The sequence below is a fragment of the Parus major genome, chromosome Z, assembly GCF_001522545.3.
Source record: "Parus major isolate Abel chromosome Z, Parus_major1.1, whole genome shotgun sequence".
NCBI classification, from domain to species: domain Eukaryota; kingdom Metazoa; phylum Chordata; class Aves; order Passeriformes; family Paridae; genus Parus; species Parus major.
Window position 1 is genome coordinate 23,159,036 of NC_031799.1, and position 24,293 is coordinate 23,183,328.

The 24,293-nt window shown below is 39.9% G+C and overlaps 2 protein-coding genes across 8 annotated transcripts in view; one reads left to right on the forward strand and one right to left on the reverse strand.

Moving 5' to 3' along the window:
• IQGAP2 (IQ motif containing GTPase activating protein 2) overlaps positions 1–24,293 on the reverse strand; it is a 125,016-nt gene that overhangs the window by 12,256 nt on the left and 88,467 nt on the right. For all 7 annotated transcript variants that reach the window (XM_015653561.3, XM_015653559.3, XM_015653564.3 and 4 more), the window contains 14 exons: positions 17,174–17,264; positions 12,591–12,752; positions 11,249–11,391; positions 10,112–10,282; positions 7,257–7,340; positions 6,486–6,557; positions 6,253–6,322; positions 5,739–5,947; positions 4,909–5,058; positions 3,954–4,117; positions 3,096–3,320; positions 2,463–2,603; positions 2,037–2,121; positions 375–607 (listed from right to left, as the gene is read on the reverse strand). In XM_015653561.3, the coding sequence (XP_015509047.1) occupies positions 375–607; positions 2,037–2,121; positions 2,463–2,603; positions 3,096–3,320; positions 3,954–4,117; positions 4,909–5,058; positions 5,739–5,947; positions 6,253–6,322; positions 6,486–6,557; positions 7,257–7,340; positions 10,112–10,282; positions 11,249–11,391; positions 12,591–12,752; positions 17,174–17,264 (2,000 nt within the window). The remainder of the gene's footprint in view (positions 1–374; positions 608–2,036; positions 2,122–2,462; positions 2,604–3,095; positions 3,321–3,953; positions 4,118–4,908; positions 5,059–5,738; positions 5,948–6,252; positions 6,323–6,485; positions 6,558–7,256; positions 7,341–10,111; positions 10,283–11,248; positions 11,392–12,590; positions 12,753–17,173; positions 17,265–24,293) is intronic.
• Positions 19,184–23,297, forward strand: F2RL2 (coagulation factor II thrombin receptor like 2). The gene is made up of 2 exons (XM_015653565.3): positions 19,184–19,471; positions 21,187–23,297. Exons 1-2 carry the CDS (start codon positions 19,414–19,416, stop codon positions 22,272–22,274), a joined length of 1,146 nt encoding a protein of 381 aa, XP_015509051.1. The 5' UTR covers positions 19,184–19,413; the 3' UTR covers positions 22,275–23,297.

Genomic DNA, 24,293 nt, shown 5'->3' on the forward strand with positions numbered 1-24,293 from the left:
TATAGAATCTGTCAGCAAAAATGAGAGAACAAAAATAAAACCTGCAACTTCTTGTGTTCCTCAGACGAAACTGTCAGATGTCCTCCTAAATCAAAGCAGATATTGATTCTGCTGGATAATGAGTCACCTCAGCCTGTACTCAGTCTATGTTTACAGTAAGGAGCTTCAACCAAGACAGCAGAGATCTCAAGTTAATCCACAAGCTAAAATACAACCTGTTACTACTGCTCCAGTTTCCTTTTCAGTGAGCATTTCTCTTTGCCATATCATTTTTAACCATGAACAGGAAATTCCTGTCAACGAGTAGTCCACCTCCCTTACTGATCCTAGAGGAGAAAGCTTACTCTGTAGGTATTTGTGAGGGCTTTGCATACCTGAACTTCTGGTAGGTCTGTGAGAGGTAAGTGTTCATGGATGACAGATGTTCACTTTCTCCTTCAAAGAGTTTGTTAGAAGCAGCATGCTGGAGGACTTTTGCCACACAGCCTAGGTTCCTCCTCTGGTCAGGGTGTATCTGGCCCCCAGCTGTTATATCAATTATATCAAAGCCATCAGGAGCAACTATGGCAGGGTTCATGTAGCGATAGTACAGAAGGTTGCCAACAATCTAAAGAAATGGTTAGAGAAAAAAGTTGAGAGATCTTCCCTTTGCATACAGTAATGACTCCTTACAAAACACGACCAATCATCTCTGCTTCTAAATTAGACCATAGGAACTGGCTGGAAGAATTGTTAAGAAACATATTACTTATGGGGCTAACTGGAAGAACCTGTGGTCTTTTACATGATCCCCCTACAATACCTCTGTGAGCACCAGTTACAGACTTTTACAACCACATTTCCATTTGATACTGGCTGTAGTTCAGCTAATGCAGGGTATGGAATTAAACACAGACACAGCTCTCTGAATTTTGCACGGTTCCCCTGCTGAGGCTCATTCTCTGAAATGCTGCGGATACTGGCAGCATTTAATGCACTCATTGATAAGGGGACCCATTATTTCTCAAAGGGACTGGACTGCAATGCAGCCCTAGAGAGCTAGAGAACACATTTTCCAAACTGCGGTTTCTAACAATGCTACAGGCAGCTTCTGAAGATGGCAATTTCAAAGAATTCCTGCTCTGGGAAACAAGAGAGAAAATTTGCTTTAGCTTATATGCATGCACCTGCAGAACTTCCTACTTACACCTTTAAAGGTTTTCAAGTGGGTACTCCATTTGCTTTCTAAGTTTTTTAATGTGTTCAGCAACGTTTTCATCTGTATTGCTGGAGTGATGGACAGTGAAGAATAATAGGGAGGTTCTGTTAAAATGAAAACCTTGTACTTTTAGGACCGTGTAATTAAACACTGATAAAAGGCTCTTTACTGAAGTGCAAAATAGTTCTGATTTGACAGGGTTGTCGGTATCTCAGCTGTTTGGAAGGGTTATGGAGCAATTCCCCTAAGTCCCCTGAAGGGACACCATGGCTGTGCTAGGGTAACAATAGCCTCTGTCCCTGCACCATACTATATTTACCACCCATGCCTTATTTTTCAGTCTGTACAAATGCCACTTCTACAACTTTTACAAGAATCTTAAATGTAGTGTAATCTACCTGAACTTTTCTTTCAGAGACATTTCTCATTGGATTTAAATTACAGTTTCATAATATATTAACAACTTTAGATATGGGAGAAAAAAAAGAAGAGGACTACATTGTTCTCAATGAAAGGACTGGTGGTGACAAGGACTTCACTAGCAACCCAAGCCCCAGGATGATTCGGATAAACTCCAGCCTTTGAAGTACAGTTACTATCCAAAACAGGTTGAGCACCCTCTTCCATAAGAATTATGGAAGCACCCAGATTAACACACCTAGATTGTGGCAACAGAATTCCCTTCTCCCCTTCCTCAGCCCCTTTGCAACTCAAAAAGAAGTGCCAAATTCCTTCAATAAATGCTACTTTCCCAGTTCTTTAGAATATTTAGTGTTAATAAAAATCCACTTTGGCATTAAAACAACAGGCTGCTGGCAGCCTGCCCTAAGAAGTCTACCTTTAATAGTTCATCTTCTGTTGCATCCGGGAATTTCTCATGGAGCGAGCTCTTCAGAACTTTGGCTATGTATCTCATTCCATAACTACATGTAGAACAGATGAAAAGGCAAAATATTGGAAAAGAGTTAGATGAAACACAATCATTCTAATCAGCTTAAGTTACTGGCTTTTTTCCCACTCCCTTGAAACACAAGAATGAGTTGATAATGGAAAACACAAAACGTTTCAAGAACGGGGAGAGGTTTGCCAGGCTGCTAAATCAGGGCAGAGGCAGAGAAACCACTCCCTCTACTGGGCAACTCATTCGTGAGGCATGATCACGAGCCTTGGAAGGCATGGAAAGGATTTGAAAGGATCTCCATCACAGAGGTTCAAGTGAACTGCACATGAGCTGCCACTTGGAGAGTCCTAATCCAGCACTTACGGCATCATATTGAGGGAAGAGAATATGGATGTGAGGACTTTGTCAGTTACTGCTCGCAAACTCTGAATAGATGATTCCAGTTTATTGACCACTTCTGTGTGTGTCAGTGCTTGTTCTGTGGTCACATCATATGGCAGTTTGCTGCAAGGCAAAAAAACAAACATTAAACCAAGTTAAATACATTTGAGAATAAAATTTATTTATTTTTCCACCTTCTTAGGCGCCATCAGTGAACAAAAGTCTGACAAATACAAACGAAGCTGGGTTTTACTGCTATAAGTATTGGATGCTTTGGCTTCCTCTTTTTTGGGGGTAAGTTATTTGCTTAGTTGGGGGTGCACATGTTATCATGTACCTTCCCTTAGTAACAAAAGGAGAATACAAATATAAAGCATGCATCTCCACATCCCTATACCAGCTCATCAAAATGCTGTCAGTAAAAAACTTGAGAAAAAGCCCTAAGTTGTTCCATGGCATAATCTATTACATTTATAAAGATTAAGTAATTGACTTTGGAAGGTCATGCCAACAAAAGGATCACTTTCAGAACAAGTTTAAGCATCTGTTTGTCAAGCAGAACTGAGGGATTCCTCATGTGTGTGCTACAATATGTCCACCAGCTTCCTCACTCACCTGGCCTCACCAGTCTGCATTTCTAGCTGGTTTACCCATGCCTTGTAAACATCCACAGGACTAGTGTTGATTATGAGAGACTTGTCCTCCATGATTTCCTTCACCACCGGGGCCAGGAGCTGGCGCAGAGTGTTCTGTCCACGGGCGCCTCGATTGAAGCTGACAACCATCTTAATGACAGTGGGGTTTCCAGTAACAATATCCTGAATCTGGTCTACCTTAGAGCTGTATCAGGAACAGAAGGGTTCTGACTTACATATGCTGTCACGCATATTTGCAAACCCCACACTTTCTGTCCTATTTTCTATGTTGAAACCTCTTTATATAGTCTGTTTTTTAGCGCTTTTATATAAAACAAGGTGATTTACAGAGACTGCCATCTGAATTCTGAATGTGTTATAGTAATGTCCCAGAATATGGCATAGTCCATAGTCAGATAATTTTTACCTGATTCAGACCGAAATACTTGTTCAGCCAGTATCTGTTAAGAGCATTAAATAACATTTCATTATTTCAGGATAAGCCACCAATCTTCATTTATGTATGTAAGATTGCATAAAGAAAGATAACACTTTCTCCACTCTTACATACTCAAACCAAGAAGCCCTAGCATCTTTTTACAGGCCATTTTTTCATAGAGGAATGTGGTCTGCCATAGAAAGATTTATTTTTTTTCCCCTGAATCAGCGTTCCTTGAGTTTAAGAGCAACACCCAGAACACAAACTTCTCTTGTAATAAAATTATGTACTTAATTTTATGGTAGTTTAAAGATTAACCACAAGTTTACTTTAAGCATGAAGATTCATTGAACTGTCTAAAACAGAAACTAGCTAAATACTTTCTGTGATTGCACATACGTGATCTCCTCTTCCAGAGCAGTTTTGAAGAGTTTGAGAAGCAGGTATTCTTCCCGTTGATTGGAGGCATAGTTGTATAGAGTGAAGATGACTGTATCCATGAACTTCGTTGATTTGTTTTGTGGCATCTGGAAAATCAGCTTTGCCAGATATGTGGGATTAGTCTACAAAGAAAAACAAAACAAAAAAAAGACTTTCATTTGGTTGTCTGTAGTCCAGGACAAACTCCCCACACTTAGAGGAGAGCCCTCTACATTTGTTCACACCTAAAGCAGTTATGCTGACTCAAATATATGTCACTTTTCCACATGCATTTAACTTTTCTCCAAATCCTAGAACATAAGAAACACAGAATACAAGGAGTACAATCAGTGAGAAGCTCCTCAATGGAGCTTTATTTGCAGTCTCTGGATTGTTCCTCTCTGCATCTAGTCTATGTATCTGATGACAATTTACCATATGACAATAGCTATCTACCAAGAAAACTTTGCATACTGCATGTCTGCTTTGGAGGCCATCTGCCCTGGGAGGATCTGAAATTCTTCTAGCGAAATATCAGTGAGGTGAGAAAAAAAAAAGCACAAGAACAGACACCTCATATTCTGTGAACTGCATTGCATACCACTTCCCTTCTACCACATATAATGTATGTTACTAGTGACAGCAATTTACATGGACTATGTGGAAATAAACATTTATCTTCAGCTTCAGTATAGGCTGAAGTATACTCAAGCAAAAAACAGCCATATTTGCTGCACACTTTGAAAAAAACAAGGATTTTCTCAATTACAGGAAGAATTAGAAATTGACCATAGTGTCTCCTGCAGTCTGCATGGTATCTGGAAATATTTTCATAATCACCATCACAATCATTAAAACAAAATAAGCAGTACAATATATTTCTAGTTTTCCTTCAAAAATTTGCTGCTATGTTAATTTTTGCATTAATATTTACCTGCAGAAGGTAGAATAAGTGTTGATAAGCCTCCAATTTTTTTCTTCTCTCCTTACTCAAACCTTTGATGCCCTGTTTGTCAACCATAACCATCTCCTCCAATTGACTTTTGCTCTTTTTGTTAAGTTTCTTACTGTGCAGTACCACATCCTGCAAAAAGATGATCAAAAATCTGGATTATATATTCACAAAACAGACAAAATGGAAAAATGAACATTTTCCCAACCATGTTAAATGCTGTATTACTCCAAGTGCCTTAATTAGCAGCTTTGTAAATTTGCTGCTCTATTAACTACCCAGTTTTTTAACATCTTTATCTTTCACTAGTATGGCATTAAACAATGATTGTATGAGGCCTGATCTCCTACACAGATTAATTCATGATTAATCAACATTGAACAAGCCATTCAATATGATCAGGAGTCTATTCTAACACAGAAAAGATGTAAAAGATTTTAAATCTGCCAAGTAATTACTGTTGTCCATAACTAGCAAAACACAGTGACGTACAACTCAGGACAACAGAGCAATATCTGGTGCAAGGTAGAAACATGTGAAGATAGTGCTGAATTTACCAGGAGTACTGTGACTAATTGAGTGTGAATGAGCTCTAGGACAGGTTGTTCAGATTGTGGAGTTTCCACTGTTGGAGATAATCAGCCATCTGGACACGGCCCTGGGCATCCTGTTCTGGGTGTCCCTGCTTGTGTAGAGGGTTTGGACCAGATGACCTCCAGAGATCCCTTCCAGCCTCAACTGTGATTGTGTAACCCTGTAATTCCTTAACACGGGGTAGTGCTCACTGCATGCTACCAAGGGAGCCTGCTGACCTGAAGAGTGATTCTGTTTTTCACCAGCAATCCAATCTTTATATCCATTAAGTTCAAATCCTTCTCCAGCTGTTGATTGGATCGAATTTTTGTAACCACTTCTTCCCTTAACCTTGTTACTTCCAGTTCTTCTTGAAAGTCTAAGTCACTTTGGTCCAAGAGGTAGGCAAATTTGCGCAGAACAGTCAAGGGTGGATTCTCAGCACCAACTACAGTTGAAGAAAATGGGCTTGTTAGTTGATGTAATACTGAACACCCTTAAAGCCCTCAGGAAACTGATCACTATGCAGAAAATTTGAGGTTTATGCCAATTAGCAATCTTTTTACCATACTTTATTAGTACAGTTATGCAAAATAGTTTCAGCTGTAGAACAATTGTGTTACAAACACTTGCACCTGCTTTTGAAGTTAAATATGAGACTGAGAAATCTCATGTGAAACTTTAGAAAAACCCTGACTGAACACAGTAACGTTCTTGTCCCCAGACATACAATATTCAACTGTTACTACTTACTTAGTGTTCTGTAGTCCTCCCTGGCCTTGTTTGCTCTAAGAAATGCTTGTATCTTCACAATTTGGTCATTCTGAAATGGATCAGGATTAGGCAAAAGAATTAATTATGAGACAGTTCTGCTCAAAAAACATACTGCAAAACTTGCACCCTCTTTCCAGCTTCCCAAAACTGCACCTGTAGTCATACTACCATACTTCAATGCTTCATTTTCAAAATTGAGAAAAATTACTTACATGATCCTTGAAGTATTGTAGGCGTTTCCTGTAAGCTCTCCTTGCTAGCCACATTTTGACCCATGACTGAATCTGAAAATTAAATAAAATTATAAAAATTAAAGGACGCTGTGCAAACTTTTGTATGTGTGTTTTAAATTTACTTTTGAGTGTCTACTTGTGCAGGCATGCTGTTCTCCTGTGCTCAGGGCCATAGATGACTGTACCACCAGGCTCCTACTGGTCAGTGACCAGATAGAGGGGTTTCCACTAAACCACTAAATCAAGCTGAGTTCAAATTTCTACCACCTGTGTGTAATATTATCTTTGGAAATAATTTCTACCTTCAGGTCCCAGGTCTCAATTCTAAACCAGTGTCCCACAAAAAAAGGAGATCCTGTTACAATATTCCATCTGTAATTTACAATCCAGTTTTGACGCAAATGGTCCCATTAGCATCTCAGAAAAGTGAGCGGCTTTCAGAGAGACAGATTCAACAGCTCTTAAGGAAATAATGTACCATCATCCCAAATGCTTTCTAGTTAAGTGTTGGAAAGAGAAGTGTAAGGAAATCTCTTTCAAGAGCCCCTCAGGTTCTGCAAAGCCTGTTGGAAGTCAAACAGAGCTTTCAGGAAGCAATTTGCTGAAGCTATCAAATAAACAACTTTCAACGCCATGCAAATTTCTGGAAAACCTCCAGCCTGTGCTCTTAGTCCCTGATTCCCAGGTGGTGATGGATAATGTAAAGGGATAAAACATACTTGGCCCCCAAAACACATTGGGTGTTCTTACCTTAACAATAGCAGCAACATTGCCTTGAAGCACCTTTAATCTGTCAACATAGCTTTTCCTTTGTTTGAATCCTTTCCAGTAAGCCTATTTTAGAGAAGGCAGGAGACCATTATGCCTAACAAGAAACTAATATTTATTAAATCTATGTAATACACTAAAATCATTAACAGTGTGTGTTTTGTAAAAAAAAAAATCTGACATTGTAATAAAGAGATAACTAAGGTGTGAGTAAGCTTGGCTCTATTTTTTAAGGTGCCCTAATACATTTCATGTTAATGTTGACCAATCTCAATACACGTTATTGTCCAATGCTGCTTCCTTCACTCTCCTGAAATCCTACCACCAGCAGATCCACATCCTTAGCATCCCAGTCCCTGTCTTCATCCCATGTAAGCAACTTCCAGCTCATGCCCATTACTCAGCCTCACCTCCCATCCCTGGAACAGCAATGGAGTGCCTCATTCTGGAGACCATCTCTGTCCACATGGATAGCAAAATGATGGTCAGGAATAGGCAGCATGAGTTTGCTGAAGTAAGCACGTACGGGTAAGGGGACAGCAGTGGATATTGTCTACTTGATGTCAGCAGGGATTTCAACACTGTCTCTTAGCAACATCCTCATAGACAAACTCAGGGATGTGGGCTGGATGAGTGGACAGTGAGGTGGATTGAGAACTGGCTGAACAACACATCCCAGAGGGTCAAAATCAGTGGCACATGGTCTAGTTGGAAGCCTGTCCCTAGTGATGTCCCTCAAGGTTCAACACTGTAATGTTTAACTCGTTCATCCATGACTTGGATGATGGGGCAAATGCCTGCTCAGCAAATTCAGAGGACACAAAGCTGTGAAGAGGAGCTGATACCCCGGAGTGCTGTGCAGCCCTTCAGAAGGACCTCAGCAGGGTGGAGAGATGGGCAGAGAAGAACCATCTGATATTCAGCAAAGACAAATGCAGGGTCCTGCACCTGGGGAGGAACAACCTCAAGCACCTGGGGCTGACCTGCGGAGGTGCAGCTTGGAGGAGAAGGACCTGGGGGTCCTAGTAGACAGCAGAGTGTCCTGATGGCCAAGAAGGCCAATGAGATCCTGGGGGGACATTAGGAAGAGCATTGTCAGCAGGTCATGGAAGGTCATCCTGCCCCTGTACCTCATCCCTGGTGAGGCCTCGCCTGGAGTGCTGTGTCTGGTTCTTTGCTACTCAGGACAAGAGAGATGTGGAGCTCCTGGAGTGAGTCCAATGGAGGCTACAGAGACGATGAGGGGTCTGGATGTAGTTCCCTTACAAGGAATAGCTGAGGAAGCTGGGCCTGTTTAGCCTTAAAAGAAATGACTGAGAGGCTCTTCATCAGTGTCTATCGGTATCTGAAGTGAGATTATCAAGAGGGTGGATCAGGCTCTTCTCAGTAGTGCTGAGCAAAAAGGACAAGAGGCAGTGGACAGACACTGATGCACAAGAAGTTCCACCTGAATATGGGGGAAGAACTTCTTTACTGTGCATGTGACCATGCACTGGAATAGATTGACCAGAGAAGTTGTGGAGCCTTTGGGGATATTCCAGAACCATCTGGATGCAATCTTCTGCCATGTGCTCTGGTATAACCTTGCTTGAAGAGTGAGGTTGGATCAGATGACCTGCTTTGGTCTCTACTAGCCCTACCCATTCTGTCACTCCACTGCATCCAGAAGTTGTCCCTTGCCTATCTGGACTCACATTATTCTTTCCTTGGCCTCTTTTCCAAGTTAATTCCTTCAGCTGACTCTCCATTTGCTAGCTCAGAATCAAGCACTTGTCAAGGAACAGAGTGAGAGGAATAAAAGATACTTTTACTGCTGCTTTTGCCTATCATCTCTATCAGCCAGTGACACCAGCCTTCTCTTCTATTTGTTGTCCTTCCACAAATAATTTCTACTTTAATGCCAATAGAAAGAAAACAGAGAACAGCTTTATTTATCTACATTTCTCCATATTTTGAACCTATTGACACAGACTTTGAATTTCTCAAAGTACAGTTCTTTACTGGGCTCATACACCATGCTGGAAAATGAAAAGTCAATCCCAACAGTCAAAAGTCCAAAAGTCAATCAATAACAGCCACTAGTGGAAAAGCTGCTTTCAGTCATAATGAATTGATAAATATAGTTACTGTAGATTAAAAAAAATCTCTTGTGTACTTTTCCTTTTTTTTTCTTTTGTGAGTGGGTGGTGGAATAAATTGCTCCTAATAGGAGCTGAATATTTTACCATTTAAAACCAGTGTGCATGCCTCTGTCAGTGTTTGCACCCTCAGCAGAGTATTTCCTTTGTACACCTTTTGGAGTTCAGCAAACTGGAAACATCCAAGAAATACTGCCAAAGAACACAAGGGTAGCTGCCACTCCCTGTCAAGCTATGACTTCATGAAGCAGAAACAATCCACTTCCAACTAGGGATAGTTTAGTAAGGAATGTGTTTCTTAAGTCATACTTTGCCAAGGAATTTTTGCTTCGATACTTAACAAATATCTTCTGTTCTTTGCCAAGGAATTTTTGCTTCAATACTTAACAAATATCTTCTATTCTTGTACTGTGCATAGTTAGGTACACCACAAAAAATCTGAGCGCGTCAGAGCAAAGCCAGGGCTGTGCATTAATGAGCTTTTCCCAAGTAATTTACACTGGAGGTTGATATGATAAATTCTTTTAAAATGTGAAAGCACATTTATTTTCAGATGTAGAATTTTAAACTTTCAGCAGCTGCTGAAAACAGGGAGACAGATCTGCTTGAGAATTTTATCAGTGGTAGTAATCAGTCATGTAACCTGTTATATGCAAAAAGCTGCCCAAGCCACATTACCTTCTTGTTCTAGAACAATACCTGTATTTTGATGGCAGATGGTTCCTGGTTTTGAAGATAGGCTTTTCTTTCCTGGTAGTTTTTTCTGACTAAGAATCCCCTTGCTCGGGCTTGCAGCCCAACAATCAGATTTTCATTAGCAAGCCACAGCTGCTCTCGATTGTAATCCGCTGTAACTTGCCCAGCAATGTTCTGTTAAGAGATGATGGGAAAAGGTCATTTAAAAGACAAAACCTTCCTGGAATTTGGACTGTGTGCTCTCCATCTCTGCAGTTTATGTTCACCCTATCCAAGTCCCTCTGATATGGCCCTACATTTTAATCAGTAAGAAGGAGCTGTGTTGTTACTGCTGAACCCTATAGGAGAGGTAACTGAGCTGCTTTCAAGCTTCAGTTATTCGAGTGGATATGCTATTTTAAGAGAGTATTCTTTTATACATTACCAGGGTTCTGCTTCCCTAGCACTTAGATGTGTCTTGTACAACTCAGGCATCTAGAAATACTAACTGTATTAATAACTAACTCTGTTGAGAAGGACACTCGAGTACTGCTGCATTCGGAATTTCAGAAGGACTTGCACTGACTTGAGTTCTTTGTGTAGAGGAGCAAGCCTGTAACTTAGATAACCTGCATCAGAATAATAGAAGAACAAATTACTCAGAGGCTTGTGTGATCTGCTTTGTTCTAAGATATTTCACACTAGCACAAAACCTCTACAGTAAGGGAGCTAAAATAGCACACTCATCCTCCTGAATCTGAAGATACAAGAATTCTTTCAGAGAATTAGATTTAGAATATAGTGGTTCCACCTGCTCACAAATACATCATAAAATTATTTGTTATAGATCAATGCAAATATATCATAAAATATACAGGGATGTGGAAGCAATCAGACTTTTCTCCATTGTTGTCTGCTGATGGTCATTAAAAGAAATGCTGTAACTTCCAGTAAGGAAATCCCTAAATCATTGCCAGACAGTAGACAGGAAGCTGTACTATCACTGCCTGCTTAGACTTAGGTGCTGCTCTTGTCAGAAGCAGATACTGATAAAGTGACCTTCAGTTTCACCCACCACAGCCTCTTGACATTGTCATGTCTCACGCTCTCTCAAATGTTTATGTTTCCTTTGCAATAAACACTGATGTTTTAGCCACCTACCTGTATTTCTTCACCAGTTAACCATGAAGTTTTTGGTACAACTCCTTTGGGGGCAACACAGGTACCTTCCTCAGTTTCCACATTGTAATAGTAATCATACATGGCTTTCATTACAAGTTTAATCCATGGACTTTCACTAGAACCTAAAAGCAGTTCATACCATTAGTACACAATTGTCTTCTGTTTCACTGATAAATTACAGTTCTCCCTACTCATTTCCCCTCCCTGTGTTTGCTGTGAAGCCCTTTGACATGCAAAATCTCTACGTATCTTGTGCCTTTCTGTAGGAAGGATTTTCAAAATAGCCTGCTAGGCGGATGAGGGTCATTCCTCTAGAACAAAATGGTGATAAGGTTAGTGAAACTGCTACAGGGTTGATACAGATCCACTGCTAGCCTCTCCAAACCCCAATGTGCCAAGTTAGTGCTCCTGAAACAGTGTGTCCTCCATCTTACATCATCACTCATAAGTGAAACAGACTGTGTTTATAAAAAATATTTTTCTTGTCTTCTGCCTAAGTTGTGGACTTACTGACTCTTACCTCACACATGACATTTCCTATATCCACATAATTTTCTTATTTATTGCTTTGGTAAACCAGTCTGCATCCTGACAGGCAGGAAAAACCTCATTTCCTCATGGACAAAAGGCCCCAAGATAAAACTAGTAAGGCATTCAAAATACTCATGTTGCAAAGTGAAGCATTCCCATCAACTCTAAGAATGGGTACTACACTGACAGTAATTTTTTTGTAACCATTAGCTAACTTTGGCTGCTGTTATCTGTTACAACCAACTTTTGCAGCCCCAAACATGACAAAACATGCCATCATCTGCTAAGAACAGATTCTAGCCCCAGCTTCTGCTGGTAACTGCTGTCCTGGCAATGCACAGGGACCATAACTGGGCTGTGAACACTGTCAGATACTGGCTTGATCTTTGACAGCAATCTGTGAGACTGATGTGTGCAACTCCGCATCTGCTAATATGAGAAAAATTTGCCAGCAAGTAATATGGTTTTCTGAGAGAATGGACTATTCTATTGACAGTCACAGAGAAGCTGCCCTAAATTCACTCAGAGGAGGGTTTGGGATTCTAGAAAGTGGCAGCTAGACTTTAGAAATCACTAGACTTACTTCTCAGTATGCACTGTGGTCTGCATTATGTGCACAACAGTACAATATCATGTAAAAATGTAAAAAGTATAGAATTTGTCAAAAGATTTTAAAGCAGCAGCTGTGTCCTTCAATTTACAGCAATTTTAGGTAAACTTCCTGCTCTAGCTTTCTGGTTGCCTTAGGGATCTGGACATACGGAACTGTCCTGTTTAGGAAGTTTTTTACCTTCCGTAGTTTTCCTGTTCTTGGCTTCAGAGAGGTTCCTGAAGTAGGCTTCAGCACATTCAGGAATGACTCTTAGTCCAAACCTTGACTGTAGTATCGTGAGGATTGGCTGTGAATCACCTTTCTCCAAGCTCTTGTTAATCATTGATATTCCAACAGCCACTAGGGTAAAATAATAACATAGCAAAATTAGGTGTCTTATACTCTACTTACCCATAACTCTAGCCTCCAGAAACTTTGAAAATGGACTTCTAATGTTGGCACACACAGACAACATGGCATACACAGCAATTCAGTGCTTTACCCGTTTTCAGCCTCCTTCATGGGTGCAAGGAGAAGTATTTTGGAGAACAGCAAGCGTGTTAGGTAGAAAGTGTGCTCCACCCAGGCTGGGATGCAGCCACAGCACAGTGAGAGCAGTCTGAGGGCACAGCTGCTCCCCATCAAGTGACATACCAGGTGGCAGTAGGGCAGGGGCTGAGAATGGCAAGTACCTACACACTCAGCCTGCCCTAACAGAGCATCTGCTGATCACTTGGGAGCCCTCTAGAGGTACACAAAGTCATTTGGTTACAAGCTGTAACATTCATTAACATTCATTTCTACTGTACAAAATGGGAATTAAAACTGATTGCCTTCAGTAAATTCTTGAAGCAACCCCTTCTTGAACTCACCTCCTCAGGAACTTGTTTAAAGATTATTAATGCCCTTGAATTTCCCAGAGATGCAGCTTTTGCTTTCAGGACATATAAAAGCACCCTGAGAGGTGATGCTGTGAAGCATATGCAGACTTTGATGTTATATGGCATTACCCGTGCTCTAATTCAGGACTTCCTCATGCACATCCCACCATCTCCAAGGGAACAGATTTCACCACACCTGGCAGCATACATGTGTAAGCACGTGCCACTTCAAAAGTACCTTACCCACTATTTAGGCTGCTTTAGAAATGGCAGCCCTGGTCTTTAAAGGTGTTCCTTCACATCTAAATTCAAGATCCATGTACAGAGAAACAGGTGAATAGACCTAAAACATCCACAATATATCCTAGCTTAAGAGAATCTGGCTACCTTTGCACCCCACAGCTGCACTTCATGCTGCAGCACCAAACACTTTCCCTGATCTTATACTGACCTGGATCTGTCTATCCACATCAGTATGAAGGAGGTCCCTGCACACACACTGAATGCACAAGAGCTGACCCAAAATGCATTAAAGTACCAGAAGCTCATGTACAGGAGTTATTCCATGAGACTGAGCAAGCAGGAAAGGATTTCAGTGATAGAAAGAGTTTTTCTTTGCTAGTTTGACTAAGGTGGGTAGCTCTGGCTAGGCAGTTACAGTCAACCAAAAATACATTGTCAGCCAGCTGAGAAAGAAGGCGGACACACAACGCCATACCACCACCATCTGGATTTCTATCTGATAGCATCCTGCTAATTTTCTGTGCTTTGAAACAGACTTCTGCCCAGCACAAGTGTACTGGAGATTCTTTCTGCCATTGCTGTGGCACTGTGATATCCAGGCATCTGGCGTCAGCAGCAAGGAAGTAGAAAAAACTGGGAAGCCACACATTACAGCTGGCTGCTGCTGGCCCAGACTCATACACAGCCCCATGTGCCACATCAACTCTGTTCAGCAGTATTTGAATGCTTTCCTTCCTCCTTTTCATCGTGTAGTTAAGGCTGCTGGAAGATACTTTTACAAAGATGAAAGAAAACACAGCTTAGGCTAAGATTTGTTTATGTAGGTCCGCTGTCATCTGGCTTTCCCTCATCTTTTAATTAATTATGCCTGTATTTTTGAAGGAAAATATAAGAAAAGTGTTTCTCAGGGGGAAAAAAAACTCAGCAGAAATTATTCCATTCATTTTAAGTGCTAGCAATTAATACTGTGGCTGCTGCTCTAGAGAGGCCATTTGGACCCTGGAAAAATCGTGAGATAACTGGGAATTAGCTGTTCCCAAGTGCCAGAAAACTGTCAGCTCCAGTCTGCTTCTCCAGCAGTTGGGATGCCAGTACCAGATCAACACTGCAAAGGGCTCTTTTCCACACCCGTCCTCCCTTTTAAACAGCTGTGATATACAAAGCCACAGCTGTCTGGTGTGATAAGCCTGAGTTCTCAAACAAGGCCAAAGATCAGCTTTTTCCTATAACTTGGACTCACTCAGGATGTACAGACTTCCTGCTTTGACAGACTCTTCCTGTGCAAGGCTGAAGTCAGTGTTCAAATCCACTCCTAAAGGCTATACAGCTGATACTTGGCTGATCTCTTTGTCCTCCACTTAGATAAAGAGTACAATGGTTGAACTTATTCAAGAAGTGAAGAAAGGTGATGCAAAACACACAGCAAGCACCACAATGAATTAGGAAGTGCACCAGCACTTACTGAACACCTCTTCCTAAACAAAAGTACAAGATACAGAGTCCTTTACTGACAGTGAAGACTGTAAAAGCCTTTCAAAATTTTAATACTCTACCATATTTATATAAGACATAAAAGTTGGTTTGGAAGTGATTGAGACTGTTTCAGTACCGCTGCCAATACCTTCTCTTATTTTACTGCTTGTTTTATTGCCATTACTGCAGCAATCTCAAAACCAATTTTTTAACTGACGAATACATCTTTGACTACCTTGAAAAAGTTTTGGAGTTGTTTGCGTTTCAAAAAATAGCACTTGTGTGATAGATCAAATAAAAGTTCCTTTCCAAGCTGTGACCAAGGTGAACCTTAAGTTTAGACTATGTGAACACAACATGCAAACTTCCTGAGACAGGATGGTTCCTAAAACCTATTGGTTATAGGAAGTATTGGGTTCTTCACCATGGGGAAATGTTAAATCTCAGATTTTAACTGCAAAACTTCAGAGCTCTTTAAGAGTATGCTGCACTGACAGCTTCCTTTCTACCCATAGGGCAGAGTACACAAGATTAGTATTTTTTTCCTTAAAGTGAAATGTTAAAACAGTTCCACTGACATCCTTGATTGTGAAAAGCTGTGCATTTACTACCAAAACAGATTATAAGAAAATATCTTAGTACATCAGCTAAGTAGTGGATGCACCAGTGGTTTACCATTAGCCAGTGGTTTACCATTAGCAACATCGTATAGTATTGCTGCATTAATTATGCTGTCCTAGTTTCTGCAGACTGCTTATAATACATATTCTTAATGGTTTCACACCAGTGAACACAAATGAGGGTGTTTTCAAGTTGCTCTTTATGTTTAACTCAAACCTGTTTATAAGCTATGCATTTCCTTCCCTTCTCTGTGCTCATGTTTCCTCGTGGCTCTGGGTAGAATTCACGGGAAACAGGTTTTTCCACAGAAAAGGGTATCAGCACTCCTCAGTACAAAAGCTTGGTTGAGACAATGTGCGTGTATCTGACCCTATATTTCAGAGGACAGGAGCCCAGTGCTTTCCATGGATGTGACCTACAAAAATACCTCCTTCCTCAGCTATCTTCAGTGTATCTGCCTTGTTACACGAGGACCATATCACTTGTTTAGATCAATTCTAAAGTAGTAGTAACACGAAACGCAATGTTCCTGGAGCAGGGACAGCTATTTGTAATGCCAGCTGTGTTCTCTCCCCACCCATAAGTTCCCAAGCAGTACCTCCTCCTGCGGTGCCTGTGGGCTCACAGTGGCCGCAGTGCGCGGGGATGAGGACAGTGCTGCAGGAATGCACCAACTTCAGCACTTGCATTCACAGGCTGCTAAGGTGCAACAGAAGGCGACACTGACTCACCCAAAGCCAAGTGAAGCAGAAGGCTGGCCAATACCCCGTGCTTTGTCTGAGCTGGAACAGGCAGGCACATCACTGTGCTCTCCAGTGTGCCCCGTAAACCCAGAGGGGCTTGCTTCTACGTTACTTGCCAAAATTTATTATGTATTATGAATATTTTTTCTAAAATTATTATAATCAGCCAAAGCTTTGACAAAAAGTGTTGAGTGCATTCAGTACACAGAACTCGGACAGATTAAGATTCACCATTTTTCCTACAGATTTCCTCTTCCTTACAAACTGGAAGAGCATATACTTTTAAAAGAGACCTAGCATTCCTTTTACTCTGCTTTAAAAGTTAATATGATTTACTTTTGTAATTGTTAATAATTTTTCCTGATTTTCATTTGTCAGCACTCCATAAAAGACAATATAAAGAAATATGAACAAGTAAAGTTACAAACATAAAAATTTGCTCTTAAAATATGCATAAAGATTTTAGTCTTATACATAGCAATACAAGCTCCTGAACAGCATATCCTTTCTCATTCATGTATTTCAGGAGCTACATGAAGATACACTGACATTTTAAAGGATTGGTCATGACGTTAACCTGCATAAACAAATCCTCCGAATTATTAGCCACACCTTAAAGATCACCACTTTAGATAGAACTAACACCACTCCTGTAGTTTTGAGTCATCTCAGTTTTAGTATGACAAAGAACACACATTTATTTATTTTCATGTATTTAAAGGGCTTCCACCTTCCCTGAAGTGGAAAATGTAAATTACTAATTTCAGTTTCCCAAGACCAAGAAAAAACAAGAGCAATGTAGATTCAGGTTAATGCTTACAGATTGCTGCTTCTTTTAAGTTGTTATTGCTGTCATTGATTCCTCTTTGTATTTCATCCAGCCACAGAAGTGCTGATTCATCTTGAGATTCCTGGAAATAACACAGTAAAAAGCTCTGAAAAAACTGAATAGTAAGTGTTGTCTCAGTATTCTGATACGGCTACAATATACAATATACTTTGCTTTGCAAAGCTCTTGAACACTAAGCAGGATTTGTTGAAAATCATCAATGAAACACATTCATATTCTATTTACTGATTTGAAAAAGATCCTGTTCAGATACAAAGCTCTGAAAGTTTTGATGTCTAGAAGAACAGGAGAATTTGCTGATCATGCTGGCATAGGATTCATTTTAATAACGATCAATAAAAATTGAAACATTTTTATTTCCATGATATGTAGGCAAAATAGTCTGAGTCACAAAATCACACATTATCAGGCAGCACTGTGATAGTAGGACAGAACAGCAGAAGACTGCAGGAAGTTGGCTTTCTTTGAAAATCTCTTATTTGGATAGGATCAAGACAGCTGAGGTTTAGTAGTGATGACTTAGCCTATGCCAACATTTCTGTAATTAAGCAGGTTTAGTAATGATGACTTAGCTCATGCAAACATTTCTGTAATTAATCAGCAGAATAGGTACCACTCTTTCAGGCCTAAAGTGCGTGACATGAAACCCAAGTTAAAATAAAAGGTGTAATAGAGTGGGCTCCACATCCCCACTAACCAGCCCCACTGCCCAGGTTCACTGGTGATACCAGCACTTCAGCAGATAAAACAGGGTTAAAGTAATATTTAAAATCTAATCCAGCAGGTGGGTGGGAAATTCATGCTAAAGGGGAAATGGGAGAGCCAGGCCTATAATAGACTAATGATGAGAGAAGCTGGAATGTATCAACTGAGAGAGATCTAGGATGATATACACACAAATATTTCAGGGGAAAAAAGACATCTAGAAACACATTCAAACTAAAACAGTGTGGAGAAAGAAGCAGCTTTTCAATGAGTATCCCTGGTTAAGCACTGAACCTCAGGCTGATCTAATCTAATCTAAATCTAAGATCTAATAAATCTGATATCCATAGAGCCTACAAAGAGAAAACAGGGTAAAAAACCCTAAAGACATGCTCTTCAGCTTGCATTATATATGTAAACAAGGTAGCAGAATACATAAATAACATGAATGGTGTCAAACAATCACAGGACAGTGGACACATACTGCTTATTATTCCACCAAGTGAGAGTTAGATCTAGCACTTGAGGGAACGTTTAATAAATTCCCAGATTGCCACTGAATCTTGAGAAAAACATTGAGAAACTGAAAAAAATTATTCATGTGATATCTAGCTTTTACACATTAAATACAAGAACAGACAAATTCTGCTCTGGAGCCATGCACAGTTTATGCTGAGCCTCGCAACAAGCCTGGAAGTCAGACCAAGACTTGGGCTAATTTTACTTGCTGAAACAAGCTGTTGTAATTTGGCATTGAAGGAAAAAAGAAAAAAAAAGTGGGGGAAAAAGAAAAGCCAGGCAGAGAAAAAGGAAGGAAACAACAAAGAGCAAATGAAAATAGGTGAAAGGTTTTAGAGACTGCAGTCTGTGGAGTGGTGGAAACTGAGGGGAGACAGTAGGTGTACTGAAGGAGTCAGGCAGCTAACAGTGGATAGGAAGGCAAAAGGCAGAGCAGAATGCAATTTTCCTAAGGCATGTTTGTATGTGCAGCTTCGTTCAATCTTCAACTTTTGCTAAACTGAGATCATCACACTGTTCTGGAAGCCCAGCTTATCCCTGGAGAAAGGCACAGTGTTGAGCCACGTGACATTTTGGTCTCTGAATGAGACCCTTGAGGATTTACTAAACACACCCCTTGATTTTTCCAGAAAACACATTTTTACTCCGAATACCTGTATGTACAAATTTCAGCAGAACTCTCTATTATCATCTACAGGCTTGTGGCAAATTAGGAGTTAAATTGCTGCTGTAAAGCAATTTTATCTCTGTGTTGGGCTGAGGCTGAAACTGAGTCATGTGTGCATACTTGGATACGTCACACCCTCTTGCTGTAGTAGACAAAGAACAAATTAGCTCCTTACCATAAACCTCACGCTTAACAGGATGCTTTTGGAGGACAGATCAATCATTCTTTAGTCCCTTACAGAGGGGAAACCCCCCCAAACGCCTCTTGAGATGAACTAGCGCTGCACCATCGTTCATCGGGCTGGATTTCACACACTACAATGAAGATACTGTTTTTCACTGGACTGCTCTCTCTTACCTCCAGTTTTTGCACTACTGGTGAGTCTTCCTTTCTGTATCTATTCCATAATTCAATCACATCGACTTTTTGATAACACTGTTGCTCTACCACAGTGAACTTGAAATGAGTTGTACATGCCAATTACAGCAAACTGCTCCAGGATGTCTCCTTTTAAGCAGATTTTTATTCTTTCATTTCAGTAACACCTTACCTCTACCAGTCATTTTCTATAAAGGATTTAATTTAAGGGAACTTTCTGCACTTACTGAAGACACATTTTTATCTAGTATTTTTGTAACAATATGATAATTTTAAACCTGTAGTGTCTTGTTTTACAACTTAACAGACAGTGTTATTAGAAGGAAGTGCTAAGATTACTATTGTGATAAAAATAACTAAAGGAAATGATCAAATAATAAAAGTGGTTTTTTTCCTTTCTTGAATTAGAACTGTTTCCAAACCAAGCTCATTTTGAAAAGCTGATATACATAAATACATATATAAAAAAATGTACACACACACATATATATATAATATTCATACATATATATATATATGCATTTATACCTATTTCTATCTATCTATATATATCTATACACACACCAACCCATGCAGGTACATGTATGACATTCAATGAGCAGTTAAAACTAGTTTTCTGAAGTAACCAGCAAAAAACTACTAACAACTATGCAGTCTACTAATCATTATTTTAAAAATTCTACAGTAAATCTGCCAGTGAGCATTAATAAAACTGTTTTCCTTATTTTATTCAAACATAGAAAGGTAAAAAAAAAGTTCAAAAATTTTCATCTTTGCTTATGAATTCCAGTTTTGTGGTGCGTGCTGTAGGCTTTACAATAAGTACTTTCGCATTAAATGCGGCTAAGAAAGTTTAAGTAACGCAAATACTTACACAGTTGTTTACTCTGCAAATTCTATTTTACAACACATGGCTTTAAAAAGCATTTTGAACACATTTGTGCTTCATGTGGAAATGTAGATGTCTCTACAAATTTCTCACGATTGAGGAACAGGTGCTAACTAAATAGTATTATTGGTTTTTGCCCACATGCTGACAATATTTACTCACTGAAAATTTTCCTGCTGCTTGAAAGTTTTGATTCACTTCACAGTAAATTACACCTAATACCTTCCCAACCATTTGTTTTCGATTCTCAAGGCACTGCCCCTGCTCAGGTATGAGAACCTGAAAAGATCTGGTTTGCTTTAGTCAGAAGCTGAAAAATAACAATTTTGCATGTGAGACCAAAAAAACAAGGGTAATTTCAGTTTTCTAACTGAAAAGTTTCAGTCTGTGTTAGGCCAGATAGTGTTTTTTTGCATCTTTTGCAGTCCTGCATTTGATGGCAGTAATGGTGTTTAATCAAGCCTAAACAAAGACTGTTTATATGATGAATGATCAACATTCTACTACTGGGAAAAACCCTCCACTGGTCATAACATTACAGAAGTGTCTGATATTTTTCACCAAAGATTACTGAAAACATGCAAAATGCAAAAAGATCAGCTAACACTACATTAATAATGAATTTTCAAGATTTGGTGTGAAATGATAAATGAAGACTTCTGTTTGTACATTCAAACACCCAAAGCAGAGGAGAATGTCCCCAAATCTTTAAAAGTAATACTGTTTCTCACATAAAGATGGTTATCTCTGTTTCTGAAGGTGAGTTATATTGTTAATACAGTAGTTCATCCTTTTTAACAATTTTAACTTTGTTTTATTCCTAAGCTTCAGAATTCTCACTGAATGGCTCTGCAATTAAAACAGTGTCTCTTATCAAAACTTTTCGTGGAATTTCAGCAAGAGACTATGATTACATCCCCCCTTATGCTATAGAAGGGGAAACAACAACCATCCATATCAGAGAAAACAAATGCACTTCAAAAAAGTCAAATGACTCCACATTAACAGAAGTGAGCAATGCCACGCTGGAGTACCTGACCAGCTCTCTGAGCACCAAGCTAATACCTGCCGTCTACCTCAGTGCTGTTTTATTGGGCGTACCGTCTAATGCCATCATTTTGTGGATGCTGCTCTTCAGGATCCGCTCCGTGTGCACTGCCGTCCTCTACACAAACTTGGCTGTTTCAGACCTGCTCTTCTGCATCATGCTGCCCTTCAAAATAGCCTACCACATCAACGGGAACAACTGGATATTTGGGGAGACCATGTGTCGAGCGGCCACGGTGGTGTTTTACGGCAACATGTACTGCTCCATTCTGCTGCTCACGTGCATCAGCGTCAGCCGCTACGTGGCCATCGTTCACCCCTTCACCTACAAGAGCCTCCCGAAGCGCGCCTACGCCATCGCAGCCTGCGCTGCCGTGTGGGCCGTCGTCTTCTTGTACATGCTCCCGCTTGCCATCATGCAGCAAAGCTATTACGTGAAGCAGCTGGACATTTATACCTGCCACGACGTGCACAGTGCCTGTGAAACCATATCTTCCTTCCAGTTCTACTACTACGTGTCCTTAGCTGTATTCGGGTTCTTAATACCGCTTGCAACTATCGTCTTCTGCTATGTCTCAATTATACGGACACTCAAGACTCAGGAATGGTTCTGGTACGTCAAAGTCAGTCTTTTGATTCTTACCATCTTCGCTATTTGCTTTGTGCCAAGCAATATTATCCTTATTGTCCATCACATCAACTATTACTATAACAACACAGATGGGTTGTATTCTTTTTATCTAATTGCTTTATGTCTTAGCAGCCTAAATAGTTGTCTTGATCCTTTTCTTTATTTTCTGATGTCAAAAATTAGAAGTCAATCCAATACTTATCTAACAATGGTTAAAATATCCAGAGAAAAATGAATTTATTTATATTACTGGAATTATGATTTTAAATAGTATCAACACAGACAGCAACAAATCTCAGGTGCGACATCTGTGCTTCAAGTAAAATGTGTTAGAAAACACAATCTCAGTTAAATTTACTTCCTTCTGCACAAGGAATATCTCCATAAATACACTTCCTCAGCTCTATAACTTTATTACATGTATTGCAACACCTGTGTACCTAGATTAAGGGAAGTTGCTCTGCACCGCCTGTTCCTTCTGAGATCGCTTTCTGGCCATGGAGAAGCTGCCAGAGTATCAGCCACCACAGCCTCTAAATACCAGAAGAGGAGTCAGCATTCAAACAGCACTTCTAGGGCAATTCATGGCACTTGAAATTAGCTCTCAGCCAAAAATCACTGCAGGAACAGTGATGCAAAACCAGTTTTTTGGCCTGGTGAAAATGGGAGCAAGTAAAAGCACTTTCTACATGCCTGGGAGCAGTCAAGAGCAAATACTTCCCTGGATGTTGGAAATCCAGAGTGCCCATAGGTTTCCAGAACAGTAAATCTACAGCCATGGACACAGAACCTGACTTTTCCAAGGCTACCTCCTCTCCCATGAGGCTGCTTAACCAGCTCTGCACTGGAGACTTGTTCTTCCACTTTGTCAGCGCCTGTACTCCCCTAACCCACAGGAATCGCTGGGAGCTAACCCTTATCAGTGTGAACCCAGACATCTATTACTCTTGCTTGGTAAGCATTACAGGGAAACTGTTTTGTAGTATTCTCTATTTCCACATCCTCACAGGAAATGCCTAGAGTGTTACAAACACTGCAGCTAGTTACCATTGACTGTTAGTAAAACAATGGGTCAACTTTTACCTTTACAGAAACTCAAAACCCACATATATACTAAATTCCTAGAAAATAAGCTCAGTAGTTGTCATTTGAATTTGTAACTGCAGCATGTAAGTGGGGATAAAAATGTTTTTTGTTGTTTTGATAACAGTATTGTAAAAAATATTTACTTAAATAAAATAAGTTGCACTGGAAAATACCTCAAGGGAATTTGCAGCCTGGTGAAGCTCCCCTTTTTCTATTTCTTCTGGCTCTTATTTAAAGCTTTTTCCTTCAACATGCACAAGGACAAATTTTAAAGATAACTCAAATAATTCAAATATTACAAAACTGTTGAAAATATAAGCAAGGTGAACCTGACTAAAACCTCTGTATCAATCACACAAAAACCCCTACAACCAAACACAGTAATTTGGTCCATCTGCTTAACTTTCCAGTTAGCCACAATATGCTCCCTTAACACAGGGTTTCTCTCCACTGGGACCTGAATATATTTGGTTTGGAAAGGTTTTCAGAACTGTTAAAAGCTGTGGTTTAAGATTTACAGGACAAAATATGTTCCAGGTTTGCATTTTCAGTTTCAAGCAATGAACAAATGGGCCAGATATGAGATAAGGACCTGTAATGGGGTCTGGTGGATTAGGGGGAAGACTCCCCCAGATCACCACGGCTAGGGGGAAGTGACAGCAAGCTGCTTAGAACAAGTGAGTAGGTCTGACACGTATGTTTTTTTCCAGATGTTGGGGCAGGAAGTTTATTGGGAGACCTATCTGATCCTTGTAAATCAAATACTTCCTTTTACCACAGCTCACTCTTAAAACATGCAAAACACAAATTAAGACAGATCTGCTTTATAAACAGGGAAATGTGTATAAACATGGAAAACAGACTTCAGAAACTGCACTACCTTTACAATTGTGTATGGATTTTTTTAAAGGAAATGTCAGTCTAAATCATATTTTTATCTAAAGAATGGTCATATCTATGATTGTGTATATATCATCTGTATCTATACTGTAAAGAATAAGTATGCATCAAAGTGTTTCTTTTGGGAGCGCTCTGTCTTGCTCTCTTCCAAGGCAGGAGCAACACTCCTGTTCACAGAGAAGGTACTCTAAAGCAGTTGTAAAAAGACTGCAAAACCAAAATAGCTCAGAAGAGAAAGGCCAGAAGAAGTCTCTAGGAACATCAAAAA